Here is a 15,248-nt window from a genome sequence, read left to right as displayed (position 1 = left end):
AAATATGACGCTGACACTGAGAATCATTTAATTCTGCAGTATGAACAACAGTTCAGAGGAGCTTTCGTTCATTCAATAGACAATGGAATTATATAAAAGAAAGATTTGCACAATTATTGGATAGCTATGAAGGGAGAAGCACTCTACACATCCATGAATTACTGAGTCAAAATTCAATGCACAAATCATCTCCAAGTTCTCCAGAGCAGCGATTGCTCTAACAGGTTCCACTATCATTGACGGGTGTACTGCCTTTATGACGACATTTTAAGATTTGATGGTTACCTAAATTGTCAAAATCAGACAGCCGATTTGAAATTCGGTGCTTACCTGGAGAGGCCGACCCACTCCCAGTATTGGCCAAACACCCATCAGGCTCCAGTTTCCCTAGCTCCCCTGAGTTTCCATTTATTACTTTCTTAGGACTTTTTGAGGAATCCCCGGAGGAGAATCTCGTCCTTAGTGCTTTGCTCTGTAAGTTCTTGGAGGTCAAATCCAAGGACTTGGATCTCCTGCGGCAGGTTTTACTGTCAGTGACAGAACAACGCTCTGCTATTGTCGCAGGCCCGTTTCGGTCTTGACTTTGCTGGCTGCTTATAGTTTCCTCATTCTCTCCTTTAGTTTTCAACTGATGGCCACATTGGTCATGCTTACAGTTCTGATTCTCACCAGCTCTGTTCGTACGTAATCTTGGCCTTCCATTAGTGATCACTTCAGTCTTATGATCCATGGCTTCCTCAACAATAGACTCCTCAGAACTGAAGCCCAGTTGCATGGGGTTCTGCAGAGCTTCCATGTATGATTTCCTGAAAAGGCGCCTTGTTTCGATATACACTGAATCCCGGTGTTGCTTCTTCCGTTGGCATGGACTGCTTAAGTCTGTGGCAAAGGTTAGAACTTTTGTACTGATCCTGCTCTCAGTCACAGGAACCACCAGAACTTCTTCATTAGCTGTTGGGGTGTCTGCAGACAGAGGTCGAACTAAATCGGGTAAAGGAGATACTTCGGTGTCATCAGGGTTTTGTGGAAACAATACACAATCTCCTTCATTAAACTCTTTGGAAGAACCCTGTTTGACATTGCTTTTCAAAGACTGCATGCTCCCTGATAAAGGAGTCCCACTGTTAGTTTTATCTTCCGAAATTGTTGGTGTCTCAGATGAAAGCATTGTATCGCCAGTTGGGTAATGGTCTGGTGATTTGCTGTTTTCTGTTTTTTGAGGCATTGTTTCCCTGGTGACACTAGTATCTATCAAATGGTCATGGTGAACTGAACTGTAGTAGGAATGGGTGAGTATGGTTTTTGGCTTGGTAACAAATGCAGGGTTAATTATGTTCTTCCAATGTACTCTCAAAACAGCCGTGCCACTTGTTAGAAGACAACTATGCAGGGAGCAGTTCCTCTCATGGTTCACACTTTCTAGGAACTCCATGGTGAAGATGTTTGGGTAGACACACTCCGGGACAGGAATTTCTTCTAAGGAGTGTCCATTTCCGGAAAGACATTTTAGCACTAATCTTACAGATTGATTCCCCTGAGGTACAACCTGGATGTAAAAATCTCCAGACTTGAGAGGAACCCTGTGCAACGATGCTAACTGCACCACCACCTTCTCATGGACACAGAGAGGCCAGCCTTCATGACGGAAGATGAGCCCTGCGTATTTGGCCTGCAAAGAAAAGAAAGGCAACATTAGCATTATTCCCCTCAAGCAGCAAGACAAAGGGTTAGCTTTTCACAGCTTTGCTTGCACTGTGTAGTTCTAAACTCCAGAGTTCCTTCCCAAAACATCTCTACCTTTCTGTCTTCCTTTTGAATTCTCCATATACTATATTGAAGCAGGTCCAAGTCCCAATGTTTCTAGTTTGGTTTTAATGTCCTTCAGTGTCTTGGATTTACATAGCACCCAGGGTTGCTTGTCTACTTGTAGTGCAAAGCAAATACTAATTGTTTCTCCTGCTGTCTCTCCAAGCTCAGCACTGAGTAGGGTTAATGTTCATCATTTAGTAAAACACTCTGATTAGCCAAGAAGTAGGAAAAAAAACAATGAATTAAAAGTGATATAGAGTGGTTAACTTAATTTGGTCTTTTACAATTTTGTGATTTTTTTTAGAAAGAGCATCAACCTGCTTAAACCTATTACATCTCTGGGGATTTCAGTACCAGACGGACTAGAAAAATTAGGTTGCTAGTGAATGCCACAAAAAATAATTTATAAAATGTCCACAAGAATTTCTTCGGAGCTGCTTATGGTTGAGACCATTAGGGAGCTGGCAATTCTGGATTTGGTGATGTGAAATTAGGCCAAGTTGATGAGGAAGTGTAAGGTGAAGCAATCCCAAGAGAGCAGTGAGCACAGTATGATAGAACTGAGTCTGCGGTTTGAGAGGGTGAAGCTGGAATCAGATGTAACAGTATTACAATTAGGTATAAAGACATGAGGGAGGAGCTGGCCAGAGTTGATTGGAAGAAGAGCCTAGCAAGGAAGATAACAGAGCAGCAATGGAAAGAATTTCTGAGACACAGACAAAATTCATCCCAAGAAAGAACAAACATATTAAGGTGAGGGCAAGGCAACCATGAATGACAAGGGAAGTCAGGGACAGCATAAAATCATAGGAAAAGATTAGTGGGAAGCCTTCAAAAACCGGGCAAGGTCAGCTAAAAAATTAATAAGGGGAGATGATGAAATCGCAGAGTAAGCTAGCTAGTAATATAAAAGAAGAGTGCAAGACTGTTTTCAGATATAAAAGGTGGACACTGGACTGCTGGAAAATGAGGCTGGAGAAATGGTCATGGTGAGCAAAGAAATGGTGGAAAAACTGAATAAGGACTTTCTATCAGTCTTCACAGTGGAAGAAATCAGTAGTAGAACAGAACTTCAGCGAGTCAGGGGCAGAGGTGAGTGTCATGGTCAGCACTAGGGAGAAGCTGCTGGGGAAGCTAAAAGGTTTGAAGGTAGATAAATCACCAGACTTGGATGGACTACACTCCAAAATTCTGAAGGAGATAGTTAAGAAGATTGCGGAGGCATTGGTGATAATCTTTCAGGAAACACTGGAGTCAGGAAGGTTCCCAGAGGATTGCCTAATGAAATACCCCTGCTTAAGAAAGGAGGAAGGAGGAACACAGGAAACTACAGGTCGGTTAGCCTGACCTTGGTCATTGTTAAGATCTTACAGTCCTTTATTGAGGATGAGATTGTGGAGTATTTGGAAGTGCATGGTAAAATAAGGATGAGTTAGCACAGCTTTGTCAAGGTGGGGTCATACCTGACAAATCCATGGGAATACTTTGAGGAGGTAATGAGCCAGTTTGCCGAAGGAGAACCTGTAGACATGATGTATTTGGATTTCCAGAAGGCCTTTGACAAGGCGTTGCACAGGAGGCTAAAAATAAGATAAGAGCCTCATCTCAGGAGAAATTACCAGCATGGATAGAGGACTGGCTGATTTGGAGAAGGCAGAGTATGGGGATAATGGGTCTTTTTCAGGATGGCAAACCGTGGCTAGTGGAGTTCTACAGGGGTCAGTGTTGAGGGTACTATTGCTAAATTTGCAGACAGCACAAAGATAGTGCTGAGAAATGGGGAGGCTGCAGAAGGACTTGGTCAGACTTGGAAATGAGCAAAGAGAGGTAGATGCAATACAATGTGAGAAAGTGTGAGATTACGCACTTTGCTAAAAAGAATAGAGACACAGGCTATTTATTAAATGGGGAAATGCTTTGCAAGTCTGAAGCACTGACAGACTTAACGAATCCTAATTCAGGATTCAGTTGTTAATATGCAGGATCAGTTGGTAGTTAGGAAGGCAAATGCAATGTTGACATTTATTTCAAGAGGGCTGGAATATAAGAGAAGGATATACTGCTGAAGCTCTGGGCAGACCACATTTGGAATGTTGTGAGCAGCTGTATGCCCTGTGTCTAAGGACGAATGTGTAGGAGTTGGAGGGTGTCCAGAGGAGGTTCCCAAAAATGTTTCCAGGAATGAAGGGCTTGTTTCTTGATTTGTAAGGGGAAATTAAAGGATACAAGGAGAAGGCAGGAGAACAGGGTTGAGAAATGTATCAGCTATGATCGAATGGTGGAGCAGACTCAATCCATCTAAATGGCTTAATTCAGCCTCTATATCTTATGATCATATGATCTGCAGCCAGTAGGACTTTTTTTTAAGATTAGATTAGATTACTTACAGTGTGGAAACAGGCCCTTCGGCCCAACAAGTCCACACCGACCCGCCGAAGCGCAACCCACCCATACACCCCTTACCTAACACTATGGGCAATTTAGCATGGCCAATTCACCTGACCTGCACATCTTTGGACTGTGGGAGGAAACCGGAGCACCCGGAGGAAACCCACGCAGACACGGGGAGAATGTGCAAACTCCACACAGTCAGTCGCCTGACGCGGGAATTGAACCCAGGTCCCTGGTGCTATGAGGCAGCAGTGCTAACCACTGTGCCACCGTGCTGCCCCTAAACGGTGGCACAGTGGTTGACTTGAACGTAGAACTTCTGGGTCAGAGGTATGCACACTACCACTGCACCACAAAGACCCTTTTCTCTTGTTCATTTTGAAATCAGTTTGTTCAGACATGTCATGACACACTTCTGTAGCAGGTGGTAGACAAAAATTGATCTTCTGGCCCAGAGGAAGGGACACTACAACAGCGCCACTAGACTCATATTTTCAATCAATCTTCTCAGGCATGTTACAAGATCCCTCCATCGATGGTGAGACTTGAAATCATATTTTCTAGCCCAGAGATTGGGACACTACCACTGAGTCACATTTGCCAATGTTCTAATTATCTTCTTAATAGTCTGCATGATTTTTCATAACCACACCAACACATATAGGCACTTGGTGCAAAGATTGCAGCATTATGTAAACTCGATAGGCTCATTGGAGTGGGTGATTTATTAAAGTAGAATGAAAATGCCACATTCAGTCTCTGGTATGAGCTCAGCACTCAATCTCGATTATGTGGCAGAATGCTGCAATTGACCCTAACATTCTTCTGTCAGGTCGGGAAAATCAGATAGGATTTGACTCCCAATTAATAACCACTGCTCACTGGTAATACTATCATCACTGGGTTAGAAGGTTGTTGCTTTAATTCCCACTCCAGTGACCTGAGCACATAATCTAGGCTGACACTTAAGTGTAGACTGATGCATAGTTGAGTTCAAAAGGGGACATCAATCAGGATTCCCAGTCATGATGGTTACTCGGTGTTCTTCGCTGCACAAAGGGTTGGAACAAGGAGAGATACCTTTCTCATAGGTTTCAAGCCAATACTGCCATTTGCACACAGAGATCAGTCTGGAGTGTCTCGGGCTACACATATATGGTCCCTGAGACTGCTCGATCCTTATCACAATGTAAAGGCCTTCAGCTCCTTACATACTGCCAAAGTCCTTTCCTTACATCTCACAGGGCAGGTAATTTAATACAGCTCTCCAGTTTAGTGCCTCCGGCCTCTCTCTTCACATACTCATTTCACATACTTGTAAGTCATGATGATTATTATAACTCTGGCATCATCTGTTTTACCATTGCCAGAGTTATAATAATCATGACTTACAAGGGAGTTGGTTAGCTTGGTTGGCTGGTTTGTGATGCAGTGTGACACTAATAGCATCGGTTCAGTTCCTGCCCCTTGCTGAATTCACAGTGAAGATTTCACCTAAGGTGTGGTGACCTTCAGGATAAACTCACCACTCATTCGCTCTCTCTCTGTCTCTATAATGACAGTATAGGACGAGTGCAATGTATCTTCAGAATAAAATTTCATCATACTCTAAAATTAGCTGAAACTACCTGCCCACATTTAATTCAGAAAATGGTGTAAATATCAAAATGATGATCAACAATAAGTCAACTCAACCCAAATAAAATCAAGGGTATGAGAAAACAAAGGAAAAAAAATTGTTTTACTATTGTTTGGCTGTAATTGTAAAGGCTGGATAATTGAAAGCAAACTCAATTCTAATATAACAATTCAAAATAAGTTTAGAAAAGATTGAATTTCAACTTAGGGAAGAATATTACAAATTAGGCTAAGTCATAGCTTTCAGCTGAAGTCTTTTTTCATGACATGAACTTAATCTAAGTGCAATGGTAAGGAATACTGCTCTGCCAAGGACTGCTTTTCAGATGAAATGTTCAAATAAGGCTCCTTTCCAATCATTAATAAGGAGCAGGTGACGTTTGTTATCAGAGAAGTAGAGAGGCTGATAGAGGGGAACGACAGGGAACGATAGAAAGGCAGAAAACATGTGTCTTTCGTGTCTTCAGGCTATCCCGACTTTACAACCACTGAAGCACTTGTTAAAGCATGGTCTTTGCTGTAACGTAGGAATCATGGCAGGTAACCTGTGCATAGCACAAAGCACTTTGATAAAGTTTTGTCTTTTGCTTAGTATGGTTGATTGATGGAAATCTTGTATCCTTTGAACAAAACAACAGAGTCTTCTCATGTTCACCTGAAAGGGCATATTGGGCCTTTAACTTCTTAGCTCAGAAGAAGTTAAACCTTGCTGCGCACTTGCTGTCTGTTAATTGTCCAGAGTGCATTGTCGGAGCAACAAGAGGAAGCTTGCGTCATCTCCACAGAGAGGCTGAAATCTAAGTCACACTGAAGACCCCTTCAAGACCACCAGTTAAAAATTCTGGAAAGAAGACTCTTCTCATACTGCCTTAGTTGAAAAGCACTGAACAAAAACAAAACAGCATATCACTCTGTCAATTTATAAAATTACCTTCTCTAGGAAACTTGAGATGGTGTAAACACATTTTTCTGTACTTGCCATCAATTTCCATGACCTGCTCCTCAATTGAATAGTTGGCCTTAATTCTCAGCATTTTCACTGGCATGGTAACCTATCTCCCCTCCATCCACCTCCCCCATGTTCTTCACCTGAATAACTATTTTTCAAGTGCAGGCTCTGTCAGAATCAGTGGGATTTCCTGGGGAAAAAAAAAATCACATTGAAGTCAAATTCCATTTCCATCCCATGCCAAAATTGCAGCAGAAATGGTCAAGGTTAAGGTATGATAATGAGCACCAGAGATCGTACCATTTCCCAATCCCTGCAGTCGAGTTGAGGCTAATTCACTAGCTCAGAACACAGCAACCTGATATATTTGTGTTCTATCTAGCTCTATATAAAGTCTGAATCAACTTGTAAAGTTATGGGCAAAGATACTGAAACATTTGCCTGTGAGATAACCTCTAGATAAGGGTTCTGTTTATATATGTAAGAGTAAAATCATTAAAGCTATCTCCATGCTGCTAAAGTGCTGCTGATGGCCAGTATTGGGATATCATGCAGCTTGCAGGATTTAATTAGGCTACAGACTAGAAAGGCACACAGGCATAGTTTGTTCTGGGAATGATTGACCAGGCCATTTGGCACTAGCTCAGCAATATAGAATGCAGACTAAGTTTGGTCAATCACAAGGATGAGCATGAGGATCACGATGTGCAATGAATCTGCATCTATTGATTACAATGCAGGTCTTCTGTCATTGAACTCAATGCCGCATGCTCATTTCAACGATTTTAAGGTCCAAATAGTGTTAACTATGTAGAGGAGAGATGTTCTGTATCTGCAGGATGGTCTTCACACACAGTCAGAAGGCACTGAGAGTTGTTAGTCAAAGCACTCAATGCCAAGCTTCAAACACCAAAGATCTAGATGCAATGTTGCAAAAGTTCAATGCTCTCACAGGAGTTGTCAAGGTCAATGAAAGCATTTTCAAATGCCACATTCTACCAACTAGAAGAAAATGAGGACTGCAGGTGTTGGAGACCAGAGTCAAAAAGTGTGGTGCTGGAAAAGCACAGCTGGTCAGGCAGCATCCGAGGAGCAAGAGAAGCGACGTTTCAAGCATAAGCCCTTCATCAGGAATGTGGTAGGGAGGCATGCCAAGGGGGCTGAGAGATAAATAGGAAGTGGGTGGAGCTGGGTGGGAAGATTCCTAGGAAGGCAATGGGTAGGTGAAGGTGGGGATGATGGTGATAGGTCGGTTGCTAAAACAATCATTCCAACCTATCACCATCAACCCCCCCCATCTTCACCTACCTATCGCCTTCCTAGGAACCTTCCACCCTGCCCTACCCCCTCCCATCTATCTCTCAGCCTCCTTACCCACATTCCTGAGGAACTCACCTGCTCCTCTGAAGCTGCCTGACCCTGCTATGCTTTTCCAGCACTATACCCACATTGTACCAACTACACCACTAGCCCCATGCACAATTCAATTCATCTCACACATTGTTCACTCACTTCACAATTAACCAGTCATTAAGACGTGCACTGATATGTATTCTATGTGCGCTCAGATATTTAATTCTGCCGTTTTATTACATCTCAGTTTGCACACATTGCCAGGGTGTCCCAGATTAGTTTACAGGCAAATGAAGTACTCTTGAAATATGGGAATTGAGAAATGACAGCAGCCAATTTTACCAAAGCAAGTATCCAAAAATAGTGGGGTGAGCAGAACCAGATAACTCGTTCTAGTGGTAATGAGCGATGGAATAACACTGATGAGGAGAATTCACTTGATCTTCTCCCAATATTGCCATGGGATTTTCATATTCACCCGAGAAAGCAGATGGGGCCTTGGTTAAGTTCTCATCCAAAAACAACTCAGCACTCCCTCATTGCTCCATTTCATCCTCTGCAACTGGACTCGAAGCCACAGTCTTCTGTCTTTGAAGCTTGAGTGAGCTGACCAATGAGTTTAAATTTTTCACTGAACCAGGCTCCTGGATGTGCCAAGTTTAGAACTCCTGACAGCAATTATTCAGAAGTTATCAGCAAGTTGAACTCCCTAAAACAACACAGGAGTTAACTCCACTTTGAGTTATTTGCTGTCACTGAAATATTGAGGAGGATATGGGATGGTCGGAAACTTGAATGAAAAGTTATGGCATTTGCAAGCTTCTACATTTCATCCAACAACTCTGAACTCCATGAAGAGCCTGTCTTCCTTTTGATAACATGTTTTCTTGTTTTTTCAAACAACAAACCTAACAGGGCCTAGCCTGATTTTCTTTTCACCAGCAATTTCAGTCCTGGAAACAGAAGGTTCAAATAGGTCTTTTCTTTCCCCCCAGCTGTCTGGTCAATGTGGGAAATGTTTAGTAAATGGACAAGTTCCTCAGAGACTGTCTGAAGTGAGTAAGGGTTCACGTGAAATGAAGTCAACCACAGCTAGGTTAAAACAACTGTCAAACTCTAGGAATTCCAACAAACTTTTAAGCTCATCAAAGCCAGGCGAGGAACAATGAATTGTTTCAGCCCAATGACTACAGCCTGAAGAGAGGAGGGAATGCAAAACGCATTGTCAGAGTTCTTAATCACATGCTGACAGCTTTCATTGTGGGGTTGGTCGTCTCGGCTTTCTGACTCGTGAAGCAGATCCAAGTGAACCTCTCGGCACCTAACAAAATTTTCAGTTTTACTGAGACGCTAAGTGTACAATTTTCACCAAAGCCATGATTCCGCTCTGGGATTGCCTTCCACTGTTTCTTGCTGCCTAACTCACTTGACACACTGGCTGCTGCCAGGCAGTCAATTAATATAAAAAGGCTTTTAGGTAGAATATAACCACAGTTCATCCCTTGTCTGTTTTCATATTTCTCCCTGAATGGATTCTAATTATTATACGTGTGGCTCAGAGTTTATTACATCTGCGCGTTAATGCTAGGATGTTTAGAATGAATGTTCAAGTGTCAAAATAAAATCTCACTGACAGCATGCCAGAAAAGTGAATTATTCCAGGTGTATGCATCAACTATCAGACAAGTAGGTGTACTTAGGTCACACCTTCAACTTACTGGGAGCATTACCAGACCAAAATTATATTAGCAGATATTTAGACTGACAGACAGTTAGCGAGCACCTTAAAGCGGTGAGAGAGATAGGAAATGGGGGGGGTTTGAAAGAGAATATTCCAGAGCTTAAGGTCATAAACAGCCAAGACGTAGCCAGCAAAGGGGAACAAATTAAATTAAGAATGAACAAGGGGGCACAAATGGAGGAGTGCTGATGGTGATTGCAGGAACAGGGAGAGGCAAGGCCAGAGATTAAGGATTTTTTTTTAAGCAAGGTTTATGAAAACAAGGATACAATTTTTAACAACCATACTTGGCTAGCCCAAGAGGCGAGATAGGTCACCGTGTGCAGGGTGATAGCTCAAAGTGATCTGTCAGCCAGGACAGAACAAATAGATCATCTCTGCACCTAACAGTGCCTCAGAAAGAAAAATGCATACTCATGCAGCACCTTGTAGGAGTCAAGCCCTTCACTGCCAAAATATTTTTTGGAAGTGCAGTCACCATTTTATTGTAGAGAAACCCAACAGGCAAATTGCTTTCAGCAAGGTCTCACAAACAGCAATGGGATACTGATTGGATTCACTCTTTTATAGTAATGTTAGTCAAGAGATCAATATGTTAAAGGACACCAAGCGGGGCTCTTCTTTGAGGTAGAGATGTGGAATTTTTTTACCGCACATGAAAGAAGGAATAAGGTCATGGCCTATTGTCTCATTAAAATGATCAAACTTTCAACAGCATGGTTGGATTTTAGTTTCACATCCAGTAGACCCAGACGAGACAGTGGGGTGTATTTCAGAGATATTGTCTATGTGGACTGGTTTGCTGGTGTACCATTATTTCAAAGAAATTGATCTACGTACCTTCTCCTGTAGTTGTAATGTGATTTAAAGATCGAGACATGGAAAGCACCCGAAGCTTGCAAGGGACACAAATCCCTTCAGCCACCGTTGACTGACACAAGGAGTCCTCATTAAAAACACAGCCTATCATACAATTCCACCAAAACTAAAAACTTTCTGCTGTGTTCTGTTTAATTCATCCAGGGAATTCTACAGGCAAACGTAGTGCTGTAAAATAAGCAAACATTTTCACCAAATCCATGCTCATTCATATTCCACCTCCTCACCCTGCTCTACAATCTTCAGCCTTTTGCCCACAGTTGGTTTTCTAACCTTCTTCCACTGGCTGCACTTTTTCCAACCTTTTAACAGCTTACTTCAAACACATCTCTTCACCTTTCCATGCCAGCATTGAAAGCTTTAACCACAATAAAATGTGCTACATCAATGCAAGTTTTGTCCTATAATTCCTCACCCTAGTTCCTGTTGGTTGATGTGTAAAGACGACGATCCTAATTAACAGCAATGCTCATATGCTCACAGGCTGTTTTTTGTCGACAGACTGAGATAAAACAGGAGGGAGGAGAATCATGTCAAGTGTAGACACTGGTATAGAGTTGTTGAGCTTAGCAGCCTGTTATGGTGCTGCAAAATTTAGAATAATTTAAGCGAGTGTTAGTCCTTCACCAGTAGTAGCCTCAGTCAGAAGGTTTTGGTCTAAATCCAACTCTAGAGAGTTGTGCATAGAATCAAGGCATGGTGCAGTATTGCATTAATCAAAGAATGAATCATGAGATTACGTTGTATCATTAGAGTTGTTAAGTTTACAGGATGAAGGATGATAAAGTACAGTCAAGTTATTTCTCATCAATGTGTTCCCTCTTGCTGATATCACCCAGAAATGCTGCCAGTGTTCATATATATTTAGGATACCCACCATTAATCATCATTTCCTTTATCAATTCCTCCACTCTGTCCAAATGTTAAGCTGCTTACCCATCATTCAAAACTAGAAAGTAGAAACATCCTAACTGAAAATGTGTTGCTGGGAAAGCGCAGCAGATCAGACAGCATCCAAGGAGCAGAAGAATCGACATTTCGGGCATGAGCCCTTCTTCCTGGGAAAATTTTGGTTCCGCCCTCCAAAAAGTGATAATATCAATCATAGCAACTGAAGACAGCTTGTATTTTGTAGTGGCCATAGTTTAAAACAGGGCATGTGTATACTGTAGGACGAAACGTTAACCATGATCCTTTTGGGACCAGGAATTCCTCTCTGTATTGAGAACTGGCCTTTCCCGTTCCATTTGCAGGACATTAAGTGTCAATTCTTCTGTAGATATGAACAAATCTAGAAATCAGATTTTGAGCTATTCTATTTTAGCCACAGAAGGCAACCTGGGTTTTGCAGAAGAATGGTGTTTTCTAAGCAGATGCTTGAAAGCACAGAGAGTTCAAGAGGATCTTTGCTGATAAAAGTGTTTGCCTTTCAGTAAAGATACCACCTCAGGCTTACAATCTGCCTCATTAACTTCTAATTTAATGTCACCAGCAACAAACCAAACAAACAGAATGGTAGCCAACCATGAAGAGAAGAACCTCAACTCCCCCTAAAGGGTGTGTCACACTGCAGAATTGTGTGCAATGTAGAAACAAAACTGAATTTTTGCCTTTAGCAGCTCAGTTCTGGAGGTGGCCGGTGGCGAAATGGGGAGCAAACAGGATGGGGATTTAGGATCAAAGACAGAAACTGCAGGGTAAACTCAGCAGATCTGGCAGCATCTGTGGAGAGAAAACAAAGTCAATGTTTTAGGTCCAGTGATTTTTCTTTAGAACAGGATCCCAGCATTCCCAGGAATCCAGCAGTTTCCATTTTTGTTTCTGATTTCCAGCAACCGCATTTCTTTGTTGGGGGGGCGGGGAATTGTTCAGATTTAGGATGATGGGGAAAGTCTGCAACTTGACCTGTGATCTATGTATGTTGAACTTGTGTGATATTTCACATATAACAGCGCTTGCTCAACAGGCCAAGAAGTCAGACTGTGGCTGAGTTTTGGCTTTGGATGGAGACTGAATGGGTTGATCAGAGATCACTGCAAACTACATTTTGAGAAAATTGCTTAAGTACACCACAATTTACAAGCATATCATTCTCAAACTTTTTCCTCAGAGATCAAAACTCCAATCGTTTCAGACATAGGCAGGCAGTTAAGGAGCTTCTCCAAACACCATCGGTTAATAACTGGCCAGCAGCCCCATGTAAAACTTCAAGCTTTGATCACTTTAAGGGCAACTGTTTTCACACAGAGGGTGGTTCATATGTGGAATGAACTGCCAGGGAAAGTGGTAGATGCAGGTACAGTTATAACATGTAAAAGACGTTTGGACAGGTACATGAACGGGAAACATTTAGAGGGATATGGACCAGACACAGGCAAATGGGACTAGATTTACTTTGGGAATTTTGGTCAGCATGGATAAGTTGGACTGAAGGCTCTGTTTCCGTGCTCTATGACTCTATGGCAAAAGTGAGGACTGCAGATGTTGGAGATAGAGTCAAGATTAGAGTGGTGCTGGAAAAGCACAGCAGGTCAGGCAGCATCCGAGGAGCAGGATTCCTGATGAAGGGCTTTTGCCTGAAACGTTGATTTTCCTGCTCCTCGGATGCTGCCTGACCTGCTGTGCTTTTATAGCACCACTCTAATCTTGACTCTATGCTCATGGAGATTCTGCCCCCGGTCCTGCATATTCTGTGGATGGGTCTTACTCCAGTGGCATGACTGAACAAATCTCAAGACAATGGCCCAGACAGGTCATTCACTCTCAGTCACATTCTCCATCAAGACCAGGAATGTGTTTGATTTGCAAGTCAGCCCTGTATCACTTTGTGATTGCAAGCACTGCTAAAGCGGGACACTGCATCCTGGGAGAGATTACTCCTCCTGGAGTTAAGATACAGGCTATGGTCATCAAGCAGATAGTGGAATGCTCACAGATTTATAGGCCCATTATGACAACAATCAGGAGTCTGTGTAACTATCTGCCTGCCTTACATAGGTACTATTGGCCATCCAAATTCACTTGACCACATACCTCCAAGCCCTATAAAAGGGCAACTTGACTTCTTTCATCTGAATGGGGGAAATCAAGGACTATAGAAAGGTGGGGGCAGGGGGTGGATGTTGATAGAGGCAGGAGAATTGAGTTAATGCTACACAATCAGATCAGCCATGATCTTAGAGAATCGTGGGGTAGGGTCAAGGTGCAGAATGAACTTACTCCTGCATTGTACGTTATTGTGAAGGCTTACTGCTATATCAATATGCAGCATATGCCCTTACCATAGGTTTATGACAATATATTTTCAGCCAATTTGGCAATTGAGAGGTCCTGAGCTTTTGGGTTTAAATCTCAAAAGGAGCATACTGACTGAGGCAGACACTTGACAGTAGACCCCGTTAAAAACTGGAATTTCATTAGTGAGGAATAGAATTGAAAGACACAGAAATTATGTCTAACTTATATAGAACTTTGTTGAAACAGCAACTGGACTAAAGTAACAGTTTAGTCTCTATATTACACAGAGTATAGAGGCATGGGAGAATATTTCAAGAGTGATTGTAGAATTGAAAGGTTAGAAATATCAAGAAAGAATTAACAGGCTGGGCTGCTTTCTTTAGACAAAATGTAGGCTAAAAAGGGGGGGGTGACCTAACAGAGGTCCTTAAAAATATGACGTGCTTTGATAGGGACATTGTTCAGGAAGACCAGAACGATGGGCCATAAACTTCAGGTAATCACTAATGAATCCTATAAGGAATTCAAGAGAAATGTCTTTCCTCATAGAATGGTGAGAAAGTGAAACTGAATTTGCCACATAAATAGGTTGAGGCAAATTGTATAAATGAGTTTAACGAAAGCTGGGTAAATAGGGGAGGAGAACTAAAATGAGGAGAAGGCAAGAAGATGAATTGATGTTTTAGAGAAGGTAGAACAGGAGAAACCTTGTTCAGAGCATAAACGTCTGTTGGATGTGTGTGTGTGTGTGTGTGTGTGTGTGTGTGTGTGTGTGTGTGTGTGTGTGTGTGTGTGTGTGTGTGTCCGTCCGTCCGTCCGTCCTCATGGGAAATGGCACATTGTAGAAATACCAGAGAGCCAAAGCTTCCAATCTCACATTTGATTACCACCATCATGTTAATTCTAGGCAAATCAACTTTCTGGAAACACTAAATTCAAAGACGCAACACTTGAGCTTTTCTACTGATCAGAACTGGGATAGGGCATTAAGCCCATCAAATTTGATCCACCATTCACTCAGACTCTATTTGCATCTTATCTTCAGCTAACAGCTTTGGTTCCGTAAGCCTTAAGTCTGAAAAATAACTTATCAAACTCTACTTTGAATTTTTCGATTAATATTAGACTTGGCAGCTTTTTCCACTAATCTTTGTGTGGAGAATTGCTCCCTGAATTCACAAACTCTAATTTTACTCCTTGTTCTGGACTCCCCCAACAGACAAAATAGATGCTTTCTCTCTAACCCCTCAA

General features: G+C 42.1%; 1 protein-coding gene across 6 annotated transcripts in view; it reads right to left on the bottom strand.

Moving 5' to 3' along the window:
- zgc:158766 (uncharacterized protein LOC100009641 homolog) overlaps positions 1-15,248 on the bottom strand; it is a 172,565-nt gene that overhangs the window by 76,939 nt on the left and 80,378 nt on the right. For 5 of the 6 annotated variants that reach the window (XM_060849950.1, XM_060849949.1, XM_060849946.1 and 2 more), the window contains exon 3: positions 331-1,669. In XM_060849950.1, the coding sequence (XP_060705933.1) occupies positions 331-1,669 (1,339 nt within the window). Of the gene's footprint in view, positions 1-330; positions 1,670-6,817; positions 6,903-15,248 lie in introns of those variants that run through there. The other variant, XM_060849951.1, reaches the window with a different exon arrangement.

This window comes from Hemiscyllium ocellatum, chromosome 34 (assembly GCF_020745735.1).
Source record: "Hemiscyllium ocellatum isolate sHemOce1 chromosome 34, sHemOce1.pat.X.cur, whole genome shotgun sequence".
Lineage (NCBI taxonomy): Eukaryota > Metazoa > Chordata > Chondrichthyes > Orectolobiformes > Hemiscylliidae > Hemiscyllium > Hemiscyllium ocellatum.
This window is presented reverse-complemented; position numbering and strand designations above follow the sequence as displayed.